The 27,716-nt window shown below is 38.0% G+C and overlaps 1 protein-coding gene across 1 annotated transcript in view; it reads right to left on the bottom strand.

Annotated features, from left to right (window-relative positions):
- Atg2 (Autophagy-related 2) overlaps positions 1–27,716 on the bottom strand; it is a 359,564-nt gene that overhangs the window by 22,441 nt on the left and 309,407 nt on the right. Inside the window, exons 37-39 of the mRNA XM_090386633.1 lie at positions 16,782–17,037; positions 12,585–12,654; positions 6,839–6,921 (exon numbers count right to left, since the gene is read on the bottom strand). Coding sequence (XP_090242759.1) covers positions 6,839–6,921; positions 12,585–12,654; positions 16,782–17,037 — 409 coding nt within the window. The remainder of the gene's footprint in view (positions 1–6,838; positions 6,922–12,584; positions 12,655–16,781; positions 17,038–27,716) is intronic.

Genomic DNA, 27,716 nt, shown 5'->3' with positions numbered 1-27,716 from the left:
AATGATATATAGGAATTTTTCTAGCAGGGATAAGGAGGTGATTATTCCCTTGTATAAGGCAATGGTCAGGCCACACCTAGAGTACTGTATACAGGCCTGGAGGCCTCATTTCAGGAAGGATGTAGAGCTGCTGGAACGAGTACAGAGAAGGGCAACTAGATTGGTGAATGGGACAAAGGGGTTCTCTTACGAAGAAAGGCTTAAGTTTTGCAAATTACAGTGTCTGGAAACTAGGCACCAGCGGGGTGATCTGATAGAGGTGTACAAAGCCTTGAATGGTTTGAGCATGCTCAATGCTGATGGGATTCTTCCTCTAGCTCAGAAAAATCACCTGAGAGGGCATAAATTCAAATTGAGGAAAGACAGATGTAGGATAGATGTGCGGAAATTTGCCTTTAGCCAGCGGGTGGTTGGTGGGTGGAACAGACTTCCATCCCTTGTCGTGGAAGTTGATAGCCTAAATAAGTTTAAGGCTCAGCTGGACAGGTATTTCGAACGAACAGAGGGGTGAAGTGGAAGTGGTTATTTTTATTTATTTATGTTACTTTTTTTTTTTTGGCTGATGCTGCATAAGCTTGCTTTCTTGCATCAAATGCCTCTACTAATGCTAATGCTAGCAAATCATTGATAGGACACTATGTGCCTTTCTTGCAACCTGTCTACAATGCTTGGAGAAGTTCATGTCTGACCTTAACATAACTCTCAAATCCCTTTTTTCCACTACTGACTTTTTTTTTAAACTCCACCAAGTGTTCACTAAGAATTCCTTATCCCTACTCTTTGCTCTATTTGCCAGCAATTTCTCATAATCTGCCTTTGCCAAACAAACATTTTCTGTGGCACTATTACAGGATCAATTTTTAGCTGTTATGTGCTTCTGTACTTTTTATTGCTCTGTAACCTTTCCATTCTGTCTTTTTCTGCTCAAGTAATCTGGTAATTTCAATATTCATCCAACTTATAATCCTCCCAATGGAGTATTTTTTAATGGTATATATGCATTCTGTGATTAAGGGTTTTAAAGATATACCATAATTCAATTGCATTTGTAATGTTTAAATGTATACCATAATTTGAATTTATATCTGAATCACCTGATAAATTTAAATGCATCCATTGCATTTTATTCTGTGCCACTTGTCTCAATAGTTGATATGACATCCATTTAGGTCTAAACCTTGAAGGGTATTTCTTAGTTGAATGTGCTTTTCTTATGAAAAGCACAGTAACTTCTATAATTGCTTCCCTGAATGCTTCCCATTTAGAATTTTCCGTTGGTAACATCATCAGTTGGTCCCACTGCATGGAATATAAGAACTGTCTAAGACCACTGTAGTCACCCTTAAAGCAAAAGTCTTTCCCTTTACCCTTGACAGTAATCATGTCTTCAATTAAATTCCACATTATTATACTGTGATTGCTGCCACCCAGTGGGTCTTTTACATACAGATTTTTAATGCATGTAGAATCACTGCTGATAACAAGATCAAGAGTATTGCTTCCTCGTTTGCCTCTCTAACATGCTCCTGTAGAAAACAGTCATTCAAGAAATGTACAAGTCTCGTTAATATGCGAGTGACCAACTCACAAATTCCAGTCAACATCTGGAATTTGTGAGTTGGTCCACTCGCAACTTCCCCATTATAATACATTCTCATTTACTGGCCCACTCTGTACAGCTGTTTGGTATAACTTTTGTTTTCCCAGTGCTTATATTACACCAAACTGACTCAACATGGCACTGGATGTGTTGCCTTAGATTTAATATGCTTCTTAACTAAGGAGCCTGTATATACTGCATTGCCCATATTTAAATTCAGCATCGTTTATGTCTGAGTGACACCATGTCTCCGCATCTCCACAATGTCTACATTTGATTAATCAGTACTTCAAATTTATCAGGTTTATTTACAATGCTCCTGGAATTATTGTGTATACAAGTTTACAAACATGTTCTTTCTTAGTTACCCTTACAAAGCCCATATTCACTTGTTCCGTGATGACCCCGTGCTTGACATCACTTGGGAACTGCTGAGAGCAAAGACATATAGAACATACTCAATGCAAGTGTTTTTTCTGTTTCAGCTGGGAAAATGTATGTTTCATTAACTTATGTTTATTGACACATTATGAATGTTCCTTGAAATAAACAGTTTATTCTTTTTTTTTGATCCGCTAACGAAGCATTTTTCTTTTTGTGAAGCACACATCTGTTGATATTTTCTACTATAGGCATGCAATTAAAAATGACACTACAGTGCACAAAAACATTTACTAAACTGAACTGTTATTTACATTTTTAACTACTAGCATTGCCTTTTAGTCACTATAAATGTTAACAGATGTAAATAAATTCAGTTGTTAGCTGAATGCTTCTTTGAATGTACTTCTCGAAAACTGCTAAATCACTAATACCTACTTCTCTAAAATCTGGCACCGCTCAATCCCAAGAGTGCCCGATTTTAAGAACTTTGTTGCATGATGGACTCTTATGCAAAAAGGCAGAATTTCTTTTTTGGGCAGTGTAGTTGCAATGGAGGAATTTTATATTAATTAGAAGATCTGTGTTTGGGAGATTTATATTAACAAACAGCATTTTCCAAAAAAAAGGGGGGGGGGGAAGAAAAGCTACTATAAATAAAGTGTTACCTCCCATGAAATGTGAGCAAATCTGAAGCAGTTTTCTTTACAACCAAAAATTCTTTTCAGATGACTTTTTTCTTTTTCTTTTGTAAGTGATTTAAATTTCATGTTATCACAACATCTCTAAATTAGGGTGAAAATCAGGGTTGATTTCTTTCAGAGTTAACTGAAAGTTTGTAAAAAGAATTTTTGAAAACCTGCCGTAATACTCATACTGAAATGAGTGGAACCTAATTCATTGTTTCCAACTGTCACTGTTAAGTGTTGGTGGAAGAATTCTACCATGTCATGCTAGGGACTAAAATAAGTACAGTAAGTGCTGATTATAAAAATCACTGGTTATTAGATTAAGTCGCTTTATAAAAATCAAATTTCGAGGAACTGATTCAAATCAATAAAATGCACTGCACTTGCATCATTTATTAGAATCGCATCTTCAGTTATAACAATCAATTGTGAACACCTCTGATATTTTTCTAAAGCACATTCTGGAGGTCACAACCATAAAACAATAAAAACAGTTTGCAGTTTTTGGTTTATTGGACTCTTCTGTTAATGAAATTCTGTTAGTGCAATAAATGGGTTGTAAATTAGATCTTATTGCATTTGTGATAATACAATAGCTGAAAGTCTGTTTTCACATTATTATGAAATCAGCTCTTCATATCAATATCTAAATTGTCTCACTTGCATGTGTCACGTTGGTTCCAATTTGTGTGCCATGTGCTTTGTTGTTGATTGATGCTCATCTTTTTTATTGTGTTTTAAATTTTATTACACAAAAAAAAAAAAAAAAGTCAGGCAACAGAAAGAGTGAATTTGGGTGTAAGAGATAAGTTGCGAATTATAGAAATGTGCGATAAATTAAACGTAGGCAATATGTCTCAATGGGAAGCAGCAGTAAAATTTGGAGTGCCTCAGTCATCTTTATCAAAATTATTAAAATCACATCGCATATTAAACACTAATGAGATTAGTGAAACCAGAAAAAGGAAGCATGAAGGGAAAGGCCAAACAGCAGATGAAGTGCTGTTTGTTTAGCTCAAAGAGGCCATCTCGTTTACTGCACCAATCAATCAATCTTCAAAAAGCTAATGATTTTGCTGAAAAACTACACAGAGTTTAAGGCAGAGGACGGATGGCTGACAAGATGGAAGGAGAAGCCTGATATTGTTTACAAAAAAGTTCAGAGAAAAACAGGATTCCGGTGGTTCTGCAGCTGACACTTGGTTGAAAACCTGTTGGCAGTCTGTGCTAAGCACTTATAATCCTGAAGACATTTTTAATATAGATGAAAAAATGGTTGTACTACAGGGCTACCCCAGACCATTGCACGATTTTTAAAAATCCCTCTGTATACAGTAAAGAAGATCAAGGACATGATTACAGTTATTTTAACATGCAACATGGTCCTTGAGATTGTCACAGACATTCTCTAAGATATGCCAGACAAGCTGTAGTTGCTACCTGGGAGTCTAAAACGCTGATGGAACTGATATTCGGGTGACACTCAATTTCAAGTAGACCCAATTTCAGTGAAGTCTGGACGGTCTGTGATAGCCAAATCCTCTCTGATTGCACCTTGACAAGGCTAGGACTGTTAGTAATCCTGGGTATAACCTCCTGGCACAAGCACACTGTGGGTGACCACCCAGGTGTGAACCAACGTAAGCAGGGGTAGAGGTGTGGTGCCCACACCACATGGACGAATGCTGCCCCCCTGTGTTACCAGGCAATACTAGGTGGTAGATGACGCTCATCAACCGGTGCAATACCACCACTTTGCTTATTGGAGGCTTGAAGTGGTGGAACCCATGTTTAGTCTCCAGAGCTAAGTTCCGGTCAACCCTTCCCCATCTCTTCCATCATGGTGAGATCCATGGCATAAAGATCTTCCTTACATTTCGAGGGTACAGCTCTAAAACAGTATTCTCAAGCCGGTTGCTAGTTAGTACACTGGACCAAACTTATTGGTAACTCTTTAGGAGGCTTCCAGATGAGTTAGTGTATAATCTTGCTACCTCTACTCTGCCAGATTGTGACTGGAGGGAGTCTGAGTAGTGTGTCTGTGGGGGGGGGGGAATTGTCAAGGCCACATTATGTCAAGGATCTGGGTATATTCTTACCATGTGTATGCCATATCCAAAAATTTCATTACTTCATACAGCACTTTCCACCCCACTTTTTCTTACTATTGAATACATCATGAATTGTCAAACAAATAGAGTAAGCTTATCTGCAAAAAGATCTAAACCTCACAAACACTTCCTAGTTCATTTCACAAATATACATGATCTCAGTTATAATCTCAATGATGTCCATTTTCACTTGCAGTCTGCCAAACCCCATGTCCTTTTTCTGACGGAATCTCAGTTATCAGTTGATTCAACTACTGCTCATTTCAGTTGCCCAAATTATTCGCAGTATGATTCCCTTCGCCTCAAAGGTGGTACTTGTGCATATGTCCGTTCCAATATTTCCTGTCAGAGACTTGGTAATTTGGAATCTCCTCTTTTCGATCTTCTCTGGCTTAAAATCTCTACCTCAGAAAACTTGCTTCTTGCCCTAATGGTAGCCAAGCATTCTGGTCTCTTGCCAAAGCTATTGGCCGCAACTTTTACCCATCTCTGCTCCCACCTCTGTCAAAACTAGATTGTTCTGTTGTCACTTCAGCCGAGGATAAAGCTGATCTGCTAGCATCCCATTTTTCTTCCAACTCATGTATTAATGATCTTGGTAAAACACCTCCCACCATTCCCAACACACTCAATTCAATGCCTCCTTTGGTCTTCCGTCAAAAGGCTATCAGAAGGATTTTGATGAATCTTGATGCTAAGAAATCTCCAGGTCCCGATGGTATTCCTCTTCTTGTTCGACAAACCTGTGCTCCTGAACTTACTCCTGTTCTTTGCCGCCTTTTTTCACTTTCTTATTCCAAAGGAGTTTTTCCTTCTGCTTGGAAATTTGCTCATGTCCAGTCAGTTCCTAAAAAGGGCGAAAAATCCCTCCCATCCAATTATCGCCCCATTGCAATTACCCACCAACTCTTAAACTACCTAGAAACCTTCCACCTGATCAATGATCACCAGTATGGATTCCATCAGTGGCGATCCACTGGTGATATTCTGGCTTATGTTACCCATTTATGAATAAATTCAATGGAAAAGTTGGCTGAAACATATGCAGTTGCTTTTGACATCTTAAAGGCTTTCGATTGTTTTTGGCATAAAGATCTTCTAAATAAGCTTCCATCTTATGATTTGCCAACTGTTTTTTGTAATTGGTTATCCAGTTTTCTCTCTGATCACTCACTGAGGGTGATGGTAGATGGCTCTGTCTTCTAACTTCTCCACTAATGCCGGTGTCCCCCAAGGTTCAGTTCTTTCCCCCACTCTTTTCCTCTTGTATATTAATGACCTTCTTCCATTGACTGGAAATCCTATCCATAGTTTTGCCGATGATAGAACATTGCATTCCACTTTCCATTTTGAGAAACCTTGCCTGTTCAATCAACTTCAACTTCTCGAAAATCTGCTACCAATTCCTTAAATGCCGATCTTCAGGTAATTCACCTGGTTCTATTAAATGTATCATTTATTGGTAATAAACGTGATCACTATAACTGGCGCTTACTGTAATACTAAGAATTGGGGGGGGGGGGGGGGGAGCCTGGAATTGGAACAATTTTTTTTTTTTTTTGCCTGTTTTTTTTTTTTTTTTTTTAATTAGCCTTATTGTTTAGTTTATATCAAAAATCAGAAATAAGTAATAAAAATGATTTGACTGGCCCTACAAAGTAATAAATGAAATTTAAGACTTCTCTACAGAAATTTCTGCTGATGTTAATATTAGACTATTCAATAAGTTCTAAGAAAAATAATCATACTATTAAGGTAAAAAAAATAAACAAACATAATAAAAAGAAAATAAAGGAAGCCCACACAAATAATAAAAGCACAATAATCAATGTTTCACTGCAATATGAAAAAAAAAGAGTTTATTGTATTCTTATTGAAATAATATTTATTCATTCCAAATATTCAATGCATTTCATGATGTACACTCAGTACATACTTGTTTTATTTTACAAAGAAATAAACATTAAAGAAAAATAATTTTTTTTTTTTTGTATAGAAAGGGAAGTTTAATAGATTAAAAAAAAAAAAAAAAGAATAAAGGATGGTTTTTAACCTACCCATGTCGATAACACAATCGTTTAAGAGTTAATTCTGAACAACTTAGTTGAGCCAGGCCCATTAGAATACCAGCCAAAGCACCCTGTAAAAATAAATGATAAAGAAATACAGATAAAAACAAAAATTAGTGAGCTCTTAATGAAGAAGAGATAAACTTCTCCCCCCCCATTTATTTTCTCTTCATTTATATAATGAAGATATTTGCATTTTATTATGTGAATTAATACTGAGTAAAAAACATTTATTGACATGTGGTAATGATACTCTACGTTTTTAGCATTAAGAATATACAGGGTGTTTCAAAAATGATGGTTAATAATTTAAAGATGAAAAGTACAAACTAAAATAAATTTGTACTTTTCACCTTTGGGATGAACATCTGGCCACAAATGAACCGTTTGAGATAATGCACATTTTCTGTTAAGATCTGCCACTGACTATGGGAGCACTAGTTTACCAAAAAGCTGTGAATCCTTTGCTAAGGGTGGTTCTATTAAATGTAAGATAATACATTTTTAATTTTAATGCCACAGGATTTTATAGATGCTACATGTTACAAGATGTTCTTTCTAACACCTTTTCCTCAACATCAGGTTGCTTCTGGGCCTACCTGCTCGTACTCTATGTGTGAAACACCCATGTTCTCTAAGGCATTGACATACCCTGATGAATGTGTGCCTGTTGAGCTGCCTTTGGTGGGGCAATGCGTCTTGGTACAAACATGCAGCCTCGAGTGGACTGCCGTTCGCTTTACCATACATGAAGTGCATGACCGCATACTCTTCATTGCTGTAACCTCTTTCCACGTTGACTATCCTTTGACATGTACTAGTATGCTGCTACGTCTCAGAGCACTGAGTGTGGGGAAAGGGAGAGAATGAGCATAACTTAACCTAAACAAACAAGTTGGTGGATCCCAACTCTGTATAGTTCACCTTGTCAGTAGTGGATCCCAACTAGAAATGTGTAATATCTCGAAAGTGATTCACTTAAGGACCCATGTTTACTACGCTTTTTTTTTGCATATTGTAGTCTGTATAGTTAACCTTTAAATTATTGACCATCACTTTTGAAACACCCTGTATAGGACACCACTTAATGTATACCAATATGCAACACTGCTTTTCTACTGTCCATGTCTTGTGTCTGTATGTGTTGCATTCCTTGCTTTAGTTTCCTTAGATTTAGGCTTTGTTTGTGAGGTATGTCCTGCATCGAGAGGAAATAATAATGGTATGTTCACTGCTTGCACTGAGTATGGGTATTAATTTTTTACTACTTGATAAGGTAACTTATCAATTTGTATGACTGACTGCATTCCTTGGAAAAACTGATCAAAATATCCAAACTGCCAAGCTTGGTCATTTTGGTGTTTGAGTGGTACATTCAGTATGTGTACATGCTTTGGAACTGCAAAGATGGCTATTCTCTTCATAGACTCTTTTGAATGCCCATATTTTGGGCATTATCAAAGGTCTGACTTTGCAATTCAGGTAACTAGCCTTTACTGTTCTTGGCAGATTATGCAAGTTAAAGGTGAGGACTACATTCTCACTAGGGCCAAATATTTCATCTCATTTATTGATAAAAATGAGAATTCATTTTCTTTGTTATCCCTTGTACATGAGTTTTATTTCCTTACCTAATGCATTTACACAAGTCTTATTCCATGATTATACTGTCTGAGGTACTAGGTGTATCAAGACAAGAGATCTATGTGGGTATTCCTTGTAGAGCTCACTTCTCATTGTGATGATGGTTTATCATTTACATAAGTAGGTATCTCATTTATGCTGTTTTACCATTTTGTGAGATCTGGCAACACTTTTCCCGAATTTTTGGTATAAGGAAGATAGTGAGTGACCTCAATGGTTGACTGCTAATAGAATATAATACAGTAAACCCCCGCTATTCGCGATCGCCGATTTAATATAAAATGAAACTTAAAAAAATGTGAATTTTAAAACGCCGTGAACATTTTCCGTCATAAAAAAACATGGGCGTGGCTAAAATTATCTTTCCCGGTCAAAACAGCGCTGTGGGTGGGGAGAGAGGGGTGACAAAATCGCGAGTGTGGATGTTTCTCGCTAATCCTTGTTCAGTATATGTTATGCGCTTGTCACGGAAGGTTTCGTCGTTTGCTTTTAATTTATATGCTTATAAATTGAATAAATTTATAAATTGATATGCTTACAAAAATGATAAATCTACCATTTTGCAGTGTAAAACAGACTTTTTTGAGTGTGTTAACGAAAGAAAGTGACTTTATTGTGGACAAGTTCTTTCTAACCCCTACAAAAATATGGCTACGAATAACTAGAGAAATGTGAAAATATCAAAGAAGGTGATGACATTAGCGAAAAAAATTGAGTTATTAGATAAAATTTCTAATGGTGAAAGTGTCTCCTCAGTGGCAAAACATTATAAAATCAATGAGTCAACGGTACGATCAATCAAAAAATCGGAAGAAAAAATCCTCCGTAGTGTCCGTGAAAACGTGCTAATTGCTTCAAAAATTTGCTCTGTAACTCGTGATGTTAAATTAGAAAAGATGGAAAAGGCTTTAAATCTGTGGATAGAAGACCGAACTCAAAATAAAATTCCGTTAAGTTCACTCATCATCCGTGAAAAGGCAAAACTCCTTTATCAACACTTTAGCGAAACTGGTGATAGTAGTGGCGGGATAAGTTTTTTAGCTAGCAAAGGCGCTAGTTTGAAAGATTTGTTTGAAATTTCTAATAAATATTACATTTAATATTAAATTGTTTCTTATTTTCATTTTGATGCCATATGCTTGCATTTCACTATATACTGTCTATGTACGTAGTCATATTACGAAGGTACATATAATACATACATAGACAAAATTTTAGACTAGTTTTTCTTATATATTTCATACTTTGGAACGGAACCCCTTTATTACTATGGGAGCCATAACTCAGTATTCGTGACATTTCTCAGGAACGTAACCCCCGCGAATAGCGGGGGTCTGCTGTATAAGAAAGAGATAAGACACAGTTTAACTGTATCCAGCTGTTAGTGCTTTATAGGGGACTGGGTGTAGTCATCATGCAGTTTGCTAGATAGCCATAATGCACCTCCCAAAGTTTTTGCATTTTACTCTGATCCAAGCCCGAGACGGGATTCGAACCTGCTTCCTTTGGGTTGCCAGGCAGGCATTTTACCCACCTGGCTAGCCCAGTCAGCAGATTGTTAGTATTTGCCCTTTTAGGTCCTGAGACTAAAGAATTTTCCCTCTACGTTTCTGGTCCCAGCATTTTCTGCAATGTTACCACTGACCACTAAGCAATAAGAAAAGGTTTGTGGGCAGTTTGTTTGTTTGTTATTTGGTTTTTAGGAGCATTAGCAACTAAGGCCATATTGCTTCGGGATATGCGGTGGTCATTCCCTGACCTTTCCGCATCCTACGTATTTGGTGGCGATGGGCTCGAACCCCAGTCTAATCAAGAAGCGTCTGCTACGCATTGCTGCTCCTTCCCACCTGGCTACGGAGGTGCCTTGTGGGCAGTGGAGTTAGTTAAGTTAATTTAATTAGAATAAAGGTGTTTTTTTCCCTTTATTTTTATTATGCTAACTTTTCTTTATTTAAAGAGCAAAATAAGATTGCACTATGCAAATTAACACATTATTCTTCTCTGTTTTTAAGAGGGTCTCATAAGAATCACTATAGGGAAAGAGGATTAAAGATCTTAAAGGATTTGGAAAGTGATATTAAAATACCCATGTTACATGATATGAATGAATACATACATACATACATAACAAGGATTGTTACTAAAAATTATTATGCTTATGCATAATTATATTTATATATATTTTTTATATTCTAAAATTCAAATAAATACCTTTACAGAAGAATATATAAATAATAATTTATTGAAAAAATAAATTACATATTTCTTCAATAAATAAGTAGTATTACAATGAAACATATTTAGGAGCAAATAGTGCTTTCAGTAGTATTTTAAATTATTTCTGTCTTGATCAGCTTTTCATAATTTTTTAATGAAAATTATGAAATTAATCTTTTACATGTTAAATTCAAATAGAATCTTTTACATGTTAAATTCAAATGAATTTACACATCATTATGGAATTGATAGTTTTACAAATGTGGAAAGATTGTTTTCCCAAATTTCAGTACACTATAATTTTCAGAAAATATGAGGAGGGTATCAAAAATTTCATACCCTGACCTAGATAAAACCGTTTTTAATATAAGTAGTCTACATGTTCAATAACTGTGAAATTCCATTCCTGTAGGTGATCATACTCCAGAGGTGGAGCCCAGAATCTGAGGAAGGATACCATGGTTGACAGACTGGAGTATCGAGCAGTTATCACTGATTATTAATTGCAGGGCAAGAAAACTGAGGAAATTTACGAAGGAATGAAAGCTGTGTATTGGCAGAATTGTCCATCCTATGACACCATAAAAAAGTGGAAATGGGAGTTCCAGTGTGGTTGTAAAAGTGTCTGACATTCCAAGAGAAGGAAAGCCATCAACATCCACAGACAGTGAGACAGTTGCTATGGTTGAGCAGCTAGTGCCAAGTGGTAGACATGCAACAATTAATTTCATTGCAAATGCAGTGGGAATTAGTTATGGGTCTGCCCACAGCATTTTACATGACCATCTGCACATGTCTAAGGTTTCTGCACGACGAGTTCTAAGATTGCTGACGCCTTTGCAGAAGCAATGTCAAATGTAATGTTCTCACCAACTGTTGGATTTGTGTAATGCAGATGTTGAGAACCTTTTTGATCGGTTGGTGACAAATGCTGGGTGTACCAGTATGATCTGGAGACTAAAGACATGTCAAAGCAGTGGAAGCACACCTCCTCCCCACCTCCCAAAAAGGCAAGAATCACTCCATCTGCAAAGAAGGTGATGTTGTCCATGTTCTGGGACAGAAAGGGATTATCCTGACAGATTACCTACCTCGTGGTTCCATGCTTACTGGAGAACACTACAGAAATCTTTTGAAAAAGTTATGCGATGTTTTGAAAGTGAAAAGGCGTGGAATGTTAACCAAAGGTGTCCGTCGTCTGTCAGACAATGCACTGGCTCACACGGCCATTGCCTCCACCAGTTTTGTTGCCCAGTGCAGCTTCAAACTACTGCAGCACCCAGATTTTTCTCCTGACATAAGTGCTGTCGGAGTTCTCGTTTCGAGAAATGAAGAAGACCATTGCACGGATGCCATTCTGATTCGTCTATGGAAGTTATCAATGATGAAGTAGAATCATGATTTTAGGTTTAAGTGTAGACTTCTATGATCAAGGCATTAAACAACTTATCCATAGAATGGAGAAATTTGTTACTATACATGGACATGGACTTAGAAAAGGATTAAAGTTCCTGCGAAGTTTCACCTTTCTGGGGCTATTATATCTAGGGAGGGTACAAATTTTTTTGATATCCCTCCTACACATGAAGGAAGGTTGCTCTAGACAACAGAAGAAGGAATAATACAGAGGAGAAAAGGTTAGCTCAGTGCGTTTGCAGTTTGAACCATACATTTTGTGGAATTACATTCTTGTGAATTAGCATCCATAGATACTTCCATGGATGTATGGGTTGCAGTAGAGACGACAGCAGATACTTGCTGACAGTAGAAAATATGTATCTATAGAAATTAAAATTAGATTAAGGTAAATTAATCATACCTAATATTTTAAATAGGTTTATTAAACTAATTAATTACTCATCCTAATATTTACCTGATCCATATCAACTCTCTTGCCTTTGTAATCCAGTCTGATTGGAACATCAGGAGAAAATACAAATGATCTGAAAGTGAATTTTTGAATTTCACACATAAGTGAAACAATGGCTTTTACATACATAATTAGAAAAAAATGTTCCATCATATCAGAATGACAGAAAAAGATAGAAATACGTGTTTAGATGCAACATAATCAGTTTTTGAAGGAGAATGTTTATGCATGGGTACTGCACATACATAATTTCTACTACCCAGGTAGTATTGAATGCATCGTTTAATTATATCTCATATTGTGACGAGGTATTGCACTGCTTTGAATATGTAGTGTTTCACCAGTGGAGAAGACTAACGTTACTTATTCTCGTCGGGTACCACCACCCAGAAAGCACCGTTTTGAAGCTTGTTGGCTTACACTCATTGGTGGGTGGGCATGTACCCTTTTGTTGCAATTGCATTGCAATTGTTGCAATGTAGAATAGATGTGCCTAAATTTGCCTTTAGCCAGCGGGTGGTTAATTGCTGGAACAAACTTCCATCTGTCGTTGTGGAAGTTGATAGGTTGAATAAATTTAAGGAGGAACTGGACAGGCATTTGGAGGGAATGGTGTGATTTTCTTTTTTTTTTTTGGTTGATACTGCATAAGCTCATACACTTGCTTTCTTGCATCACACGCCACTACTACTACTACTACTAGTGAAGTTAGTTGAGTTATACTTCATAACTGGGTTGTCACAATTGCAACAATGAGGTACTGCCCACCGCACCAATGAGTAAGCCAGCAAGCTTCGAAACTGTGCCATCTGGGTGGTAGTATCCGCTGAGAATAAGTAACATTAGTCTTCTCCACTGATGAAGCATTACTTATTCAAACTAGTGCAATACCTCAGCCACTGCGTTGAGTCACAATATGAGATAGAATTAAATGATGCATTCATACTACCTGAGTAGTAGAAATGTATGTGCAGTACCCATGCATAAAATGGTGGTGCTGGAATGCCACATGAATTTAGTGCTCTGTGAAGTTTTGCGGTTTTTAACAGTTCAAATTGTTCCTCAAGATCTCTGAGGTGACGGTGAGTCCACAGACACTTATTTTATGCCAAACTTCTAAGGTTGTTGTTGTTGTTATTTGGTTTTTAGGAGCATTAGCAACTAAGGCCATATTGCTCGGGGAATATGCAGTGGTCATTCCCTTGACCTTTCCGCATCCTCCGTATTTAGTGGTGACGGGCTCGAACCCCGGTCTAATCAAGAAGCGTGTGCTACACACTGCTGCTCCTTCCCACCTGGCTACGGAGGCACCAACTTCTAAGGTGTTCAATAGATATGGACATTTTCAAATCCCTGTATCACGCCCTTCGATCTAGCGGTTTGCACTATCGCAATGCCATATAAGTTCAGCCATTGGTTTACATTGAAATTTTTGGGATTGAATTAGGTTGCTTGTAATTATTCCTACTAGTTTAAAACTTGCCTAGAACATTAGTAGATTATTCTGATTAAAAAACATTTTTATGATTATTGCATTTTCCATTTTTGATTTATGGCTGATTGACAATTCAAGTAGTGTAATTATGCCACATGGAGGCAGCCATTGCTTCCTCTTCAGGTGCTGAGAACAAAGGCCTTGCTGTTGGGTCACGTGACCATATGGCCCTGTTGTGATTGGCTGTAGCTGCAATACTGAAGAGAGCCAGCTTATTCCTGGCGTGACTTGAGTACTCATGTAAGAGTTATAATATTTCATAAAGGAATTTGTGTTTCCCTCCCCCACTCTGACCACAGACCTAGCGTGGCTAAGGACTAACTTTTTTCCTCGACAGTCCAAGTTGTTCGAACTGCTGCCATTGTTCTTAGCACCCAGAAAACCCCCCACAAAAATTAGTCCTGGGTCTCTGGGACAACTCCTTCACCTGGGCATTGGAAATAGCCCAAAACTTTGCAGAGGGATTACTCCGGAATTATCAGACCCACGGACTTCTGGTGTATGTCAAACAGTGGCATTTCCAACGTCTACAAGAACAGCATAAATTAAATCCAATAATCCAAACTCTTTCCATTAATCCAGAAATAATGGACTCAACAGAAGAATGACAATAAGAGACAGAAATCTTAAAAACAGACCAGAGCCACATGGACTGCTGACTAGATTGAAGATATGGATGACTCTAAACTAACTCCCTGAAAAGGATAAGAATAAAGAGCATAAGAAAAACAAGGAACATGGCAGTCCTAATAAAGACCGAAACCAGACAAGGCATAGATAACATTATGACAAACACCAAAATTGCTATGATGGGACTCATGGCTGAGTCTCCGAAAAGGCGTGGCCCATTGAGCCTAATCTTCAACGTGGATAAAGCCATTAAGGCAAAACAACTGGAAGACGAGATCATCACAAGGAACCTGCAAATGATAAACCTGGGAGAGGAGCAGAGACTTGTACAGCCAAAATATTACACTAAGTCAAGGACAGGCTCCAATCCCCATTAGTCTGAATTTCCCCATTAGTCTGAATAACTGAGTTTTACTGTATTTGGACAGAGTGATTCAAGAACAGAGGTCAATATCTCACAAGGATATTCCCCACATACACAAAAAAAAAAGTGTATAGGTACTTTTGGATTTAAAGTACCATTACTCAGTTAACCTAAAATGATTGTGATGTTATTTCTGTTATCAGAGGCATTTGTATAAACTACTTATTTTTCTTAAACATGCTGATTTTTCCCAACCAAAACATTGGCTGAATTCTTTGCTAGAAATAGCAATTTTGAAAAATTTCTTTTAAACTATGTATCTGCTATCAGAGATGGAGGGGGAGAGAGAGAGAGAGAGAGAGAGAGAGAGAGAGAGAGAGAGAGAGAGAGAGAGAGAGAGAATCAATGTGGTGTGGCATTACTGAGTAACAATCAGCATGTTAACATGACATGCATCAACTGCATTAACATTCAAACAGAATATAAAACCATCATAAGAGACCATTCAGGTACCCAGACACTAAACTATTTAGAAAACGATGGAGTACAAAATGACATCAGCCAAGTATATCAGGACACATCATATGGTAAATTCTAAGAAAATTCAACAGCTGCAGCACATGTATATCAGTATCAAATTCTGCAACAGCAATGTTCCAAATTATGCATTTATCACCATTCACCAATACCTCAGTGAGTGAATGAAGTTTTCTAAGCTGAGTCCTTCCAATGCTTCCATTAGCACAATTCAGACTGCAAAAACAATGGGATTGAACCCAAGTCTCATTTGGTGCACGTTGCATGAAACAAATTGTTGTGAATACCATGTATGATGGATTTGAGCGAACAGGAGACAGAAAACTGAGCTGGAATTTTGTCAGGAGCAGAAAGTAGACCTTACACTGTTGTATTAGCCATTTATATAGCCTCGTCAAGCAATGATGTTAACTTTTATATGATAAAGTGTAATTAGAAGACAATTACAAAAAAATTGTCTTCTAATTACACAGCGAGTTGAAGCTTTGATAAACAAGGGGATTATAATCTTTATTTATACTACATCGTATTCTATATTATGAAAGACTTTTTAAAGCATCTTCCATGACACTTATGTTTGTTCACTACAAAAGTAAAATAGGAGATTCTAGTGAACAAAGTTATATTTTAAATTAAAAAAATGTAGGTTCAGCTTACTATTTTGTTTAGCTCTGGCATGCAGTTCTAAATATAGCATTGACAATGCTCATAGTAACTAGCAAAAGTTCAGATCTGTTGAATATTCATGATAATTGCACAGTTTTATGGTTGTCTCTCAGTCACCTGGACAATTCCCCTCCAATCTAACCAGGACCACAGTTTCTCTAACGATGGGGTGATGTATGCTTATAGATTTCTCACTTTGAACTTCTGTGAATAGCATTGCATTCAAAATGGGATGCTATGAATTAATGTAGATATTGTATTATCTTGTATAAATTCAAGATCTTCAACACTTTATTTTGCTTATTTACTTATCTTTATGCTGTGTTTACTGGTTCCATATACCTGAATGAAAATGTTTTGAGAGTTGGAGATAGTATAACTTGATAACAGTGCTTTACAAAATACTGACATCCATTTTTGAATCATCCTGTATTCATTATGCAAATAAATAAAATTAAAAAAAAAAATAAATAAAACTCCAGCTATAAATATAAAATCACTGAGGTACCTAAAAAAGATGGGAGTTGAAGCATTCCCCCAAGATGACCATGAACCTGAGGGACCACCACTTCCTCCTTGCAAATCCCACTGTTCTAAGGGACTGATAAGATCTCGAGCCTCTTCTGCTTGTTCTTGTAGCATAATGAGCATCTTTTCTGGTTCAGTTGGAGTTAAACCAGAAGACGTAGGACTTATTATTCCCATCACAGGTATGTGGTGATTAAGCAAAGGTGAAGAGCTAGGTTTTGCAGGTGACGCACAGTCTAGCAAAATATATAGAGATAGAGCATCACTGTAGTTTTAGAAAGGAAATTATGATAAAATCAATAACTAAACTTTACCTTGTAAACTATATACTTGCACGGCATAATATTTGTAAATAAAAATACGATAGGTAAAAAATAAATATAAGAACCTTATTATCTTGAAGTTTGGTGAAGGGGAGGAAACTAACACATGCAATTTTGTGGATATCATTGCTGGGTGTGATAAAAACAATGTATCATGATAGTAAAGGTGCAAAAAGGTATTTTTTATTACTATCATTGATGACTATAATAAAAACTACAAGCAAGTTTGCAAGAAAGAAAACATATTTAGTGTCAGCTTGGGGGGGGGGACTATGCACTTCATTTGTCTATCCCTTCTAATAATTTGTATAAACCTTATTTAAATTAGCATTAGTAGAGGCATATGATGCAAGCTTATGCAACATCAGCCAAAAAAAAAAAAAAAAACCCACTCCCATTTCACCGTTCGAAATACCTGTCCAGCTGGGCCTTAAATTTATTTAGACTATCAACTTCCACAACAAGGGATGGAAATCTGTTCCACCAACCAACTACCCGCTGGCTAAAGGCAAATTTCCGCACGTCTATCCTACATCTGTCTTTCCTCAATTTGAATTTATGCGCTCTCAGGTGATTATTCTGAGCAAGAGGAAGAATTCCATCAGCACTGAGCATGCTCAAACCATTCAAGGCTTTACACCTCTATCAAGATCACCTCACCAGTGCTAGTCTCCAGACACTGTAATTTGCAAAAATTAAGCCTTTCTTCGTAAGGGCAACCCTTTGTTCCATTCACTAATCTTGTTGCCCTTCTCTGTACTCGTTCCAACAGCTCTACATCCTTCTTGAAATGAGGCCTCCAGACCTGTATACAGTACTCAAGGTGTGACCTGACCATTGCCTTACACAAGGGGATAATCACCTGCTTATCCCTGCTAAAAAAATTCCTGTATATCATTGACAAGACACCATGAGCTACTCTTGCAGCCCATCTGCACTGTCAGAAAACTTCATATCTGACTGCACAATTACCCCCAGGTCCTTTTCATTCTCTACCACTGTCAGCGTAGTACCACAGAGTTGATACGTTACTCTGGGGTTACTGTTTCCCATATGTAGTACTTTACATTTGTCAATGTTAAACTTCATTTGCCACCTCTCAGCCCATCTGCTCAACCTTTCCAGATCCTGTTGCAGCAGCAGCATAGTGTCAGTAGTGTCCTTAACAACCCTGCCAACCTTCGTATCGTCTGCAAACTTGGACATTAAGCTTGATATACCATCATCAATATCATTTAGAAATACAGAAAACAACAGTGGACCCAACACTGAACCCTGAGGGACTCCGAACATTAGTCCATGATGAGCAGTGTCCACCGATTACCACTTTGTCTTCTTCCCCTCAACCATCCCTTTATCCATAGCAGCAATTTGCCTCCAATGCCACACTTCTCCAATTTGTGCAGCAGTCTTCCATGTGCAACAGTATCAAAAGCCTTTCTAAGATCCAAATATATAATATCAAAGTTATTCCCTGCATCGAGTTCTTTTGTGACTGCTTCATAGTATCCAATCAAATTGGTCAGGCAAGACTTTCCCTTAACAAAACCATGATGTGGAAAGGTCAGGGAATGACCACCGCATATCCCTGGAGCAATATAGCCTTAGTTGCTAATGCTCCTAAAAACCAAACAACAACAACAACAACAAACCGATGCTGTGTCTGAGCTATATAACTGAAGTCTTGTCTAGATGATGCTGCAATGCTTCTTTAACCAGTGCCTCCATTTATTTCCCTGGAACAGAACTCACAGGTTTATACTTACTTGTGTCAGCCTTTGATCCTCCTTTGTGAATTGGTGTCACATTTGCACATCTCCATTCTATGGGTACCTCCCCCGAGTCCAAAGAAGCTCTCATAATTATGGCTAAGAGTTTGCTTACTTCCTTTGCTGCCTCCTTTAATATAACTGGATAGATCCCATCCACCCCAGGTGCCTTTTTTATGTTTATTCTCAATAATTTCTCCTCCACTTTCCTCTCAGTTATTACAAAATAATCTAGCTCACTGCCAGGATTTACTTCAACTCTGGCATTCCCCTTCCTGAATAACTCTTCATGTGTGAATGTATACTCTTATTAAATACTCTTTTAGTTTGTTAGCCACCTGAGCAGGATCATCAACAGTTGAACCATCAATATCCAGTGGACCAATCTGATTCATCCCTTTCCTTTTTTTTTTTTTTTTTTTTTTTTTTTTTATGAGAACCCCAAACACGAGAGGTATTAGAACCTATAGTACTTAGTACCGTGCTTGGGTTGGAGGTTGAGAAGACGAAAGAAGATATTTGTTGATATTGGACTTGAACTTCTGTAGATTGTAGTTTTCAGGAAATACGTATGAAGGAAGGTTGTTCCAGAAAACGGCAGTTGAATGAATAAATGAGGAAGATGAAAAGTTGGTTCTGTGGGTTTGAAGTTGGACAGTAAATGGATGTTGGCTGGTGGCAGCACGTGTTCGGACTGTTTTGAAAGAGAGAGCAGGAATTATAGAAGCCAATTCAGAAGAACAGTGCCCATGGAAGTATCTGTAGAAGAGGCATGCAGCAGAAACAGTGCGTCTATGAAAAAGCGAGTGGAGGGACTCTGTTAGAGATGAATCATTAATTAACCTAACTGCCCTCTTCTGAATGGAATCAAGAAGCCTGAGAGAGGTTTTGGGGGCACCACCCCAGATGTGGGAACAATATTCCATGGCAGGGCGGATTTGCGATTTATACAGAGTGAGCAGCTGTTTGGAAGAAAAGTAACGGCGAGAGCGAAAGAGAAAACCAAGTTTTTTAGATGCAGGGGAAGCAATATTTGTAATGTGCTTGTGCCAAGAGAGATTAGAAGTCAGGGTAATCCTCAAAAGAGATATATCATTTTGCCTAGAAATTGGAGTGTCACTAAAGATAAGCATAGGAGCAGAAGAATCCTTTTTGCGAGATATAAGACAAGATTGAGTTTTAGAAGGGTTGAAATCAACTAAGTTGTCTTTGCCCCACTGGAGAATTACCTGAAGATCGGCATTTAAGGAATCGGCAGCAGATTTTCGAGAACTTGAAGCTGATTGAGCTGGACAAGGTTTCAAAAAATGGAAAGTTGAATGCAATGTGCTATCATCGGCAAAACTATGGATAGGATTTCCAGTCAATGGAAGAAGGTCATTGATATATAAGAGGAAAAGAGTGGGGGAAAGAACTGAACCTTGGGGGACACCGGCATTAGTGGAGAAGTTAGAAGACAGAGAGCCATCTACCATCACCCTCAGTGAGCGATCAGAGAGAAAACTGGATAACCAATTACTAAAAACAGTTGGCAAACCATAAGATGGAAGCTTGTTTAGAAGACCTTTATGCCAAACACGATCAAAAGCCTTTGAGATGTCAAGAGCAACTACTTGTGTTTCACCGAACCTTTCCATTGAATTAGTCCATAAATGGGTAACATAAGCCAGAATATCACCAGTGGATCGACACTGACGGAATCCATACTGGCGATAGTTGATCAGATGGAAGGTTTCTAGGTAGTTTAAAAGTTGGCGGTTAATTGATTTCTCCATTACTTTAGAAAGAGTAGAAGTAATTGCAATGGGACGGTAATTGGATGGGAGGGATTTGTCACCCTTTTTAGGAACTGGCTGGATATGAGCAAATTTCCAAGCAGAAGGAAAAACACCTTTGGAATAAGAAAGTGAAAAAGGCGGCAAAGAATAGGAGTAAGTTCAGGAGCACAGGTTTTGAGAACAAGTGGAGAAATACCATCAGGACCTGGAGCTTTCTTAGCATCAAGATTCATCAAAATCCTTCTGATATCCTTTTGACGGAAGACCACAGGAGGCATTGAATGGAGCGTGTTAGGAATGGTGGGAGGTGTTTTACCAAGGTCATTAATACATGAGCTGGAAGAAAAATGGGATGCTAGCAGGTCAGCTTTATCCTTGGCTGAAGTGACAACAGAACCATCTGGTTTGGACAGAGGTGGGAGCAGAGATGGGCAAAAGTTGCGGCCAATAGCTTTGGCAAGAGACCAGAATGCTCGGCTACCATTAGGGCAAGAAGCAAGTTTTCTACTCTTAGCCTGTTCAAACTCTAATTTGGACTGATTGATAACTGCTTTACAATTGTTGCGAGCTTTGGTGTAGGCAGAAAATGAAACTGAACAATTAGAAACAAGCCAATTACGATATGCAACGTTCTTCTCTTGGACAGCCTTAGCACATTTATTGGAAAACCAAGGTTTAGATAAAGGACGAGATTTTAAAGTGGAGTGTGGGATAAAGGATTCCATTCCTGCAAGAATAATTTCACTGACACGATCTGAGCAAACGTTGACATCAGAAGTTTTGAAACAGTAATCCAACCAAGGAAAAGAAGAAAAGAAGTCTCGCAGATCATCCCATTTTGCATTCTTGTAATGCCAAACAATACGAGGTTGGGAATAGCCATGAGATAAAGGTTCCTAAAGGTGATTGTCTCTTGGAGAAGAGACAATCACCAAGTTGTGATCTGAAGTGCCTAAAGGACCTCTCACTTCAACCTTGTACTTAGAAGGGTTGTTTGTGAGAAAAAGATCAAGCGTATTGGCTGTATGATTAGGATTGTCTGGTATTCTTGTAGGTAAATGAACAATCTGTGCTATGTCATTAGTAATTGCAAAAGCCTCAGCATCTCGATCTGCTGGGTCGGTGTGACTAGAAAACGGAAGCCAGCTGGAGTTGTGAATGTTAAAATCACCAAGGAAAATTACCTCACTGTTAGGAAAGTTGGACTGGAGAAAGTCAAGTTGCAAAGAGAGGAGGTCAAAGAGCTCCAAGTGATTAGTGGAGTTGGGAGAATGGTAGAGACAACAGATGAATTTTACACAATGAGGTAGAGAGATTTTAAGCCAGAGAAGATCAAAGAGAGGAGATTCCAAATTGCCAAGTCTCTGACATGGAATATCAGAACGGACATATGCACAAGTACCACCTTTGAGGCGAAAGGAATCATACAGCAAATAATTTGGACATCTGAGATGAGCAGTAGTTGAATCAACTGATAACTGAGATTCAGTCAGAAAAAGTACATGGGGTTTGGAAGACTGCAAGTGGAAATGGACATCGTTGAGATTGGAATTGAGACCACGTATATTTGTGAAATGAATTAGGAAGTCCTTCTAGAGTTTACATAAGTAAAGAACTCTTTTCTGTTTTTCTTTTCATCCTTTGCCAAGGATTTCTCATAATCTGCCTTTGCCTGCCTAATCTCCTCTGTGACTTGATTACAGACCAGCTTATATCTATCATAGGCTTCCATGTCATCCATTAATTTATATGTTTCCCATGCATTTTTCTTCTCTGCCATATGTCTCATTAGTTCGTCTGATATCCATTTCGGCCTAAACCTTGAACAATATTTCTTAGTTTGTATGTAAAGCCTAGTAGCTTCCAAGATAAATTCTTTCAATGCTTCCCATTTTGAATTTGCTGTTGGTAACATCATCAGTTGGTCCCACTGTATAGAATTTAAACACCATCTCAAATCGCCATAGTCGCCTTTACAAAAGCAAAAACCCTTCCCTTTACCCCTAATGGTAGTTACCTCTTTGAGTAAATCCCACTTCAGCACACTGTGATCACTGCCACCTAGTGGTTCATTTACCTGCAGATTCTTAATGCATGAAGAATCACTACTGATAATCAAATCAAGAGTATTACTCCCTCTAGTTGCCTCCCAAACATGCTGATGTAGAAAACAATCATCCAATAAATCCACAAAAGCCTTGCTAGTGTGTGAGTGACCAACCCACAAATTCCAGTCAATACCTGGGAAATTAAAATCGCCCATTATAAGACTCTCTGATTTACTGGCCTACTATTTCCCTGTACAGTTTCTTATTATACTCATCAGTCATTAGGCCAATAGCACAATCCTACTCTCAATTTTGATCTCCCAATGCTTATGTCACACCAAACTGACTCGACACTGCACTGTCCAGCTTATTTAAACTACCCACTTCTACAACACCAGATGGTAGTTTGTTCGAACAATCAATCACTCTTGGTTGAAAGCAAATTTTTGTGCATCCATCCTACAACTACCCTTTTCTAATTACATTTGTGTCCTTATGTATGAAAAAGAGTAGGGATGTCATTTGTATTTAGTTTGCCCAGGCCATTGAAATGTTTAAAACCTTAAACATTTCAATCAAGTTTACTCACAGCACTCCATAGTTTCCCAGAAGCTTCAACTTACAGAACTCTAGTCTTTCTTGGTAAGAGTACCATTTGTGCTTCTGACAAACCTTGCTATACTAAAAGTGAGCTTGCCACACCTATATACGGTATTCAAGATGCATCCTAACAAATGCCTTATACAGGTGGCAGTGATAAACAGATGATTATCCCATTATATATAATGGGATAATCATCTGTTTGTCCCTGCTGGAAAAATTCCTGTATATCACTGGTAGAACTAACAGGCTCTTCTAACAGATTGCCTGCACTGTACTGCTCAAAGAACTTCATTTTGAAGTGTACAGTTTTCTCGCTAAGACTTTTTCATCCCAAACTACCTTATATATGGTACCACTCAAATGGTATGTTTTTTTTTGGGATTAATGTTACCCAAATGCAGTACCTTGCATTTCTGAATGTTAAATCTTAACTGCCACTTTTTTTTTTTCAGCACATATATAATATATCTGGATCTTATTGGAGTGCCACATACGGATTACTGCCAATAAACAACCTTTCTATAATTGGCAAACTTAGCAATTGCACTTGATATGCATTCATCAAAATTGTTAATAACTTTAAGTGGCCTCAGAAACAAAAACCTGAGTGAGTCCACTAATAACACTAGACCACAAAGAGCAGTAGCCATTAATAATCACTTTACCTCCTGCTATGCAACCATCCCTTTACCTAGAATGGTAACTTGTCCTTAATGCCATACTCCGCCAAGTTATACAGCAGTTGTCATCGAACTCTATCAAAATCATTAATGAAATCTAAGTACATTTCAAAATTATTTTGCATCTACAATCGAAGCTCTATATGACCTCTAGGGGAATGAGAAAAATGGATCGATGTAATGTCCTTCCGATATAACGGAAGGACATTACATTGATCGTTCATAAAATCAGCAACAAAACAAGTAAAAGCTGGAATATTTAATGTAATTCTATTAATATGATATAGTTTTAATCATATTTATAATATGTACTCCAGTATTAAACAAGAAAATGATTGTAAATTTTTAAGCTTACCACACTGATTGTAGAGTGCAGTAATGTTAAAAAAAAAAAAAATTGTAAATTTCACTATATAAGCTATATACCTATCGAGACTAACAGGGTTTTTTGGGTTTTTTTTAGGAGCATTAGCAACTAAGGCCATATTGCTCACGCACTATATGCTATGCGGTGGTCATTTCCACGACCTTTCTGCATCCTCTGTATGTGGTGGTGATGGGCTCGAACCCTGGTCTAATCAAGAAGCGTGTGTTACGCACTGCTGCTCGTTCCCACCTGGCTACGGAGGCACCTGAGACTAACAGGAGAATTGTTTCATACTTTAAAATAATCTGTCAAAACAAACTGTTTCAAAGGTACAGCATATATTAAAAGAGAATTATGAAGGTGCACAATAGCAGTTATTTCACTTTTGCAGTTAGGCCATGCTTGAAAAAAAAAAAAAATCAATATACAAGTTCTAATCCTTGATGAGCATCTTTCACTGAAATTTCTTGTTTAGCCACAGTAGGTTCCTTCATTACTAAAATTTCAGAAAATTCCATTACAATGAATTCCTCTTCATTTGTGCAGATCCTAAAACATTCGATGTCCACATCCACTTCTGCACAATCTTTGAAGCTTAAGTTTTCTTGTAAGTTTAGGTGATGACACACATTTTCAAATATGTCTATCCTATTATCAGACTGTACTTTACTATGAATAGAGGAAGAAGCATGCGAAATTTCACACATTGCATTGTTCAAGGCAGTAAATCCAGCATGTTTGAAGCTGTTGTCGATCACTTTTTAAACTTCATCCCATGCTGAAACACAAATACATTGCCTACAAGTGTCAATTTCACATTGAATTTTGCTTTCAAGACATGGCAGAATTTTGTTTTATAGCATTCTTTGGAAAGGCCTCCATAGTCGAGTGGTCAGGAGAGGAAGTGCAGTAGTGCATGATCTTTGAGTAGACTGGGGTTCAAGCCCCTAACTGCTAAATACGGTCAATCTGCCCATTTCCCTCAACATGAATCGTTGAGGAGGCTTCCATCCTGCAGTGGATTGATAATGGCTGCAATTTACCTTTTACTCAAAAATGATTGCACAAGGTACTTGACAATGAGGGGTGCAGTTATGAACAAACAGCAAAAATTTTCTATTCTTCTTACTCATTCTGTGAGCTAAGTCTGATCCATTCTTCATAGATCTGTGATGTAATCCATACCTTTTCATTTGCGTGATACATCGTCAGCAAATTAATGCCTTCTAACCTTTAAAACAGAGGATTCTGGGCTTTAACAGTGATTAAAAGAGTAAGCTTCTCTGTGCCAGATATGTTTGCTGCTAGGAGAATGGTAATCTGTTGTTTGGCCTTTTCATTTCTCACCTTTAAATGTGTTTTTTATTCAGTAGAAATTTCATCAGCACTGAAAATGTCATTGCGGTCGTATGACCTTGAGGTTGTCACAGACATTCTCTCAGATATGCCAGACAAGCTGTACTTGCTACCTCGGAGTCTAAAACACTGATGGAACTGATATTCGGGTAACACTCAATTTCAAATGGACCCAATTCCGACGAAGTCCGGACAGTCTGTGACAGCCAAAACCTCTGCTTGCACCTTCACGATGGTGGGACTGTTAGTAATCCTGGGTATAACCTCCATGCACAAGCACGCGGTGGGTGACCATCCTACAGGGAGGAATGCCGCCCCTCTGTGTTACCAGGCAGTACTAGGTGGTAGATGACTCTCATCAACCGGTGAAATACCACCACTTTGCTTATTGGAGGCTTGAAGTGGTGGAACCCATGTTTAGTCTCCAGAGCTAAGTTCCGTTCAACCCTACCATCTCTTTCATCATGCAGAATGATTGATGACTTTTGAGGTTATGATGAACATCGTGGCAAGATCCAATCGTACTTATATTTCGAGGGTACAGCTCTAAAACGGTGTTCGCAGGCCGGCTGCTAGTTAGTTAGTACACTGGACCGAACCTATTGGTAACTCTCTAGGAGGCTTCCAGATCATCAAGTGTATAATCTTGCTACGTCTACTCTGCCAGATAGTGACTGGAGGGGTTCCGAGTAGCATGTATGCGGGGGGCATTGTCAAGACCAAGTTATGTCTAGGATCTTGGTATATTCTTACCATGTATACGCCATATCCAAAAATTTCATTACTTCATACAGCATGTCCCTCCCACTTTTTCTTACTATTGAATACACAATGAATTGTCAAACTAATAGAGTAAGTTTATCTGTGAAAAGATCTAAACCTCCCAAACACTTCCTAGTTCATTTCACAAATATACGTGGTCACAATTCTAATCTCGACGATGTCCATTTCCACTTGCAGTCTGCCAAACCCCATGTACTTTTCTGACAGAATCTCAGTTATCCGTTGATTCAACTACTGCTCATCTGAGTTGCCCAAATTATTCACCGTATGATTCCTTTCGCCTGAAAGGTGGTACTTGTGCATACGTCCATTCCGATATTCTCTCTCAGAGACTTGGTAATTTGGAATCTCCTCTTTTCGATCTTCTCTGGCTTAAAATCTCTCTAACTCATTGTGTCAAATTCATCTCTTGTCTCTACCGTTCTCCCAACTCCACTAATCACTTTGAGCTCTTTGACTTCCCCTCTTTGCAACTTGGCTTTCTCCAGTCCAACTTTTCTAAGGGTGAGATAATTTTCCTTGGTGATTTTAATGTTTACAACTCCAGCTGGCTTTCGTTTCTAGTCACATCGATCCAGCTGGTCGAGATGCTGAGGCTTTTGCAATTATTAATGACCTTGCCCAGATTGTTCATTTACCTATAAGAATACCGGACAAGCCTAACCATACATCCAACATGCTTGATCTTTTTCTCACAAACAACCCTTCTAAGTACATGGTCGAAGTGAGAGGTCCTTTAGGCACCTCAGATCGCAACTTGGTGATTGTCTCTTCTTCAATGGAGCCCTTTATCTCATGGCTATTCCCAACCTCATATTGTTTGGCATTATAAGAATGCAAAATGGGATAACCTGCAAGATTTCTTTTCCTTGGTCGGATTACTGTTTCAAAACTTCTGATGTCACCGTTTGCTCAGATCGTTTCAGTGAAATTATACTTGCAGGAATGGAACCTTTATGTTGCATATCGTAATTGGCTTGTTTCTAATCCTTCAGAGTCATTTTCTGCCTACACCAAAGCTTTCAACAATTGTAAAGCAGTTATTAATCAATCCAAACTAGATTTTGAACAGGCTAAGAGTAGAAAACTTTCTTCTTGCTCTAATGGTAGCTGAGAATCTCTTGCCAAAGCTATTGGCTGAAACTTTTTCCCATCTCTGCTCCCACCTCTGTTCAAACCAGATGGTTCTGTTGTCACTTCAGCCAAGG

Source organism: Mastigoproctus giganteus, chromosome 12 (assembly GCF_048544385.1).
Source record: "Mastigoproctus giganteus isolate SK-2022 chromosome 12, ASM4854438v1, whole genome shotgun sequence".
NCBI classification, from domain to species: domain Eukaryota; kingdom Metazoa; phylum Arthropoda; class Arachnida; order Uropygi; family Thelyphonidae; genus Mastigoproctus; species Mastigoproctus giganteus.
The sequence above is the reverse complement of the archived record's forward strand: the minus strand, read 5'-3'. Positions and strand labels throughout refer to the sequence as shown.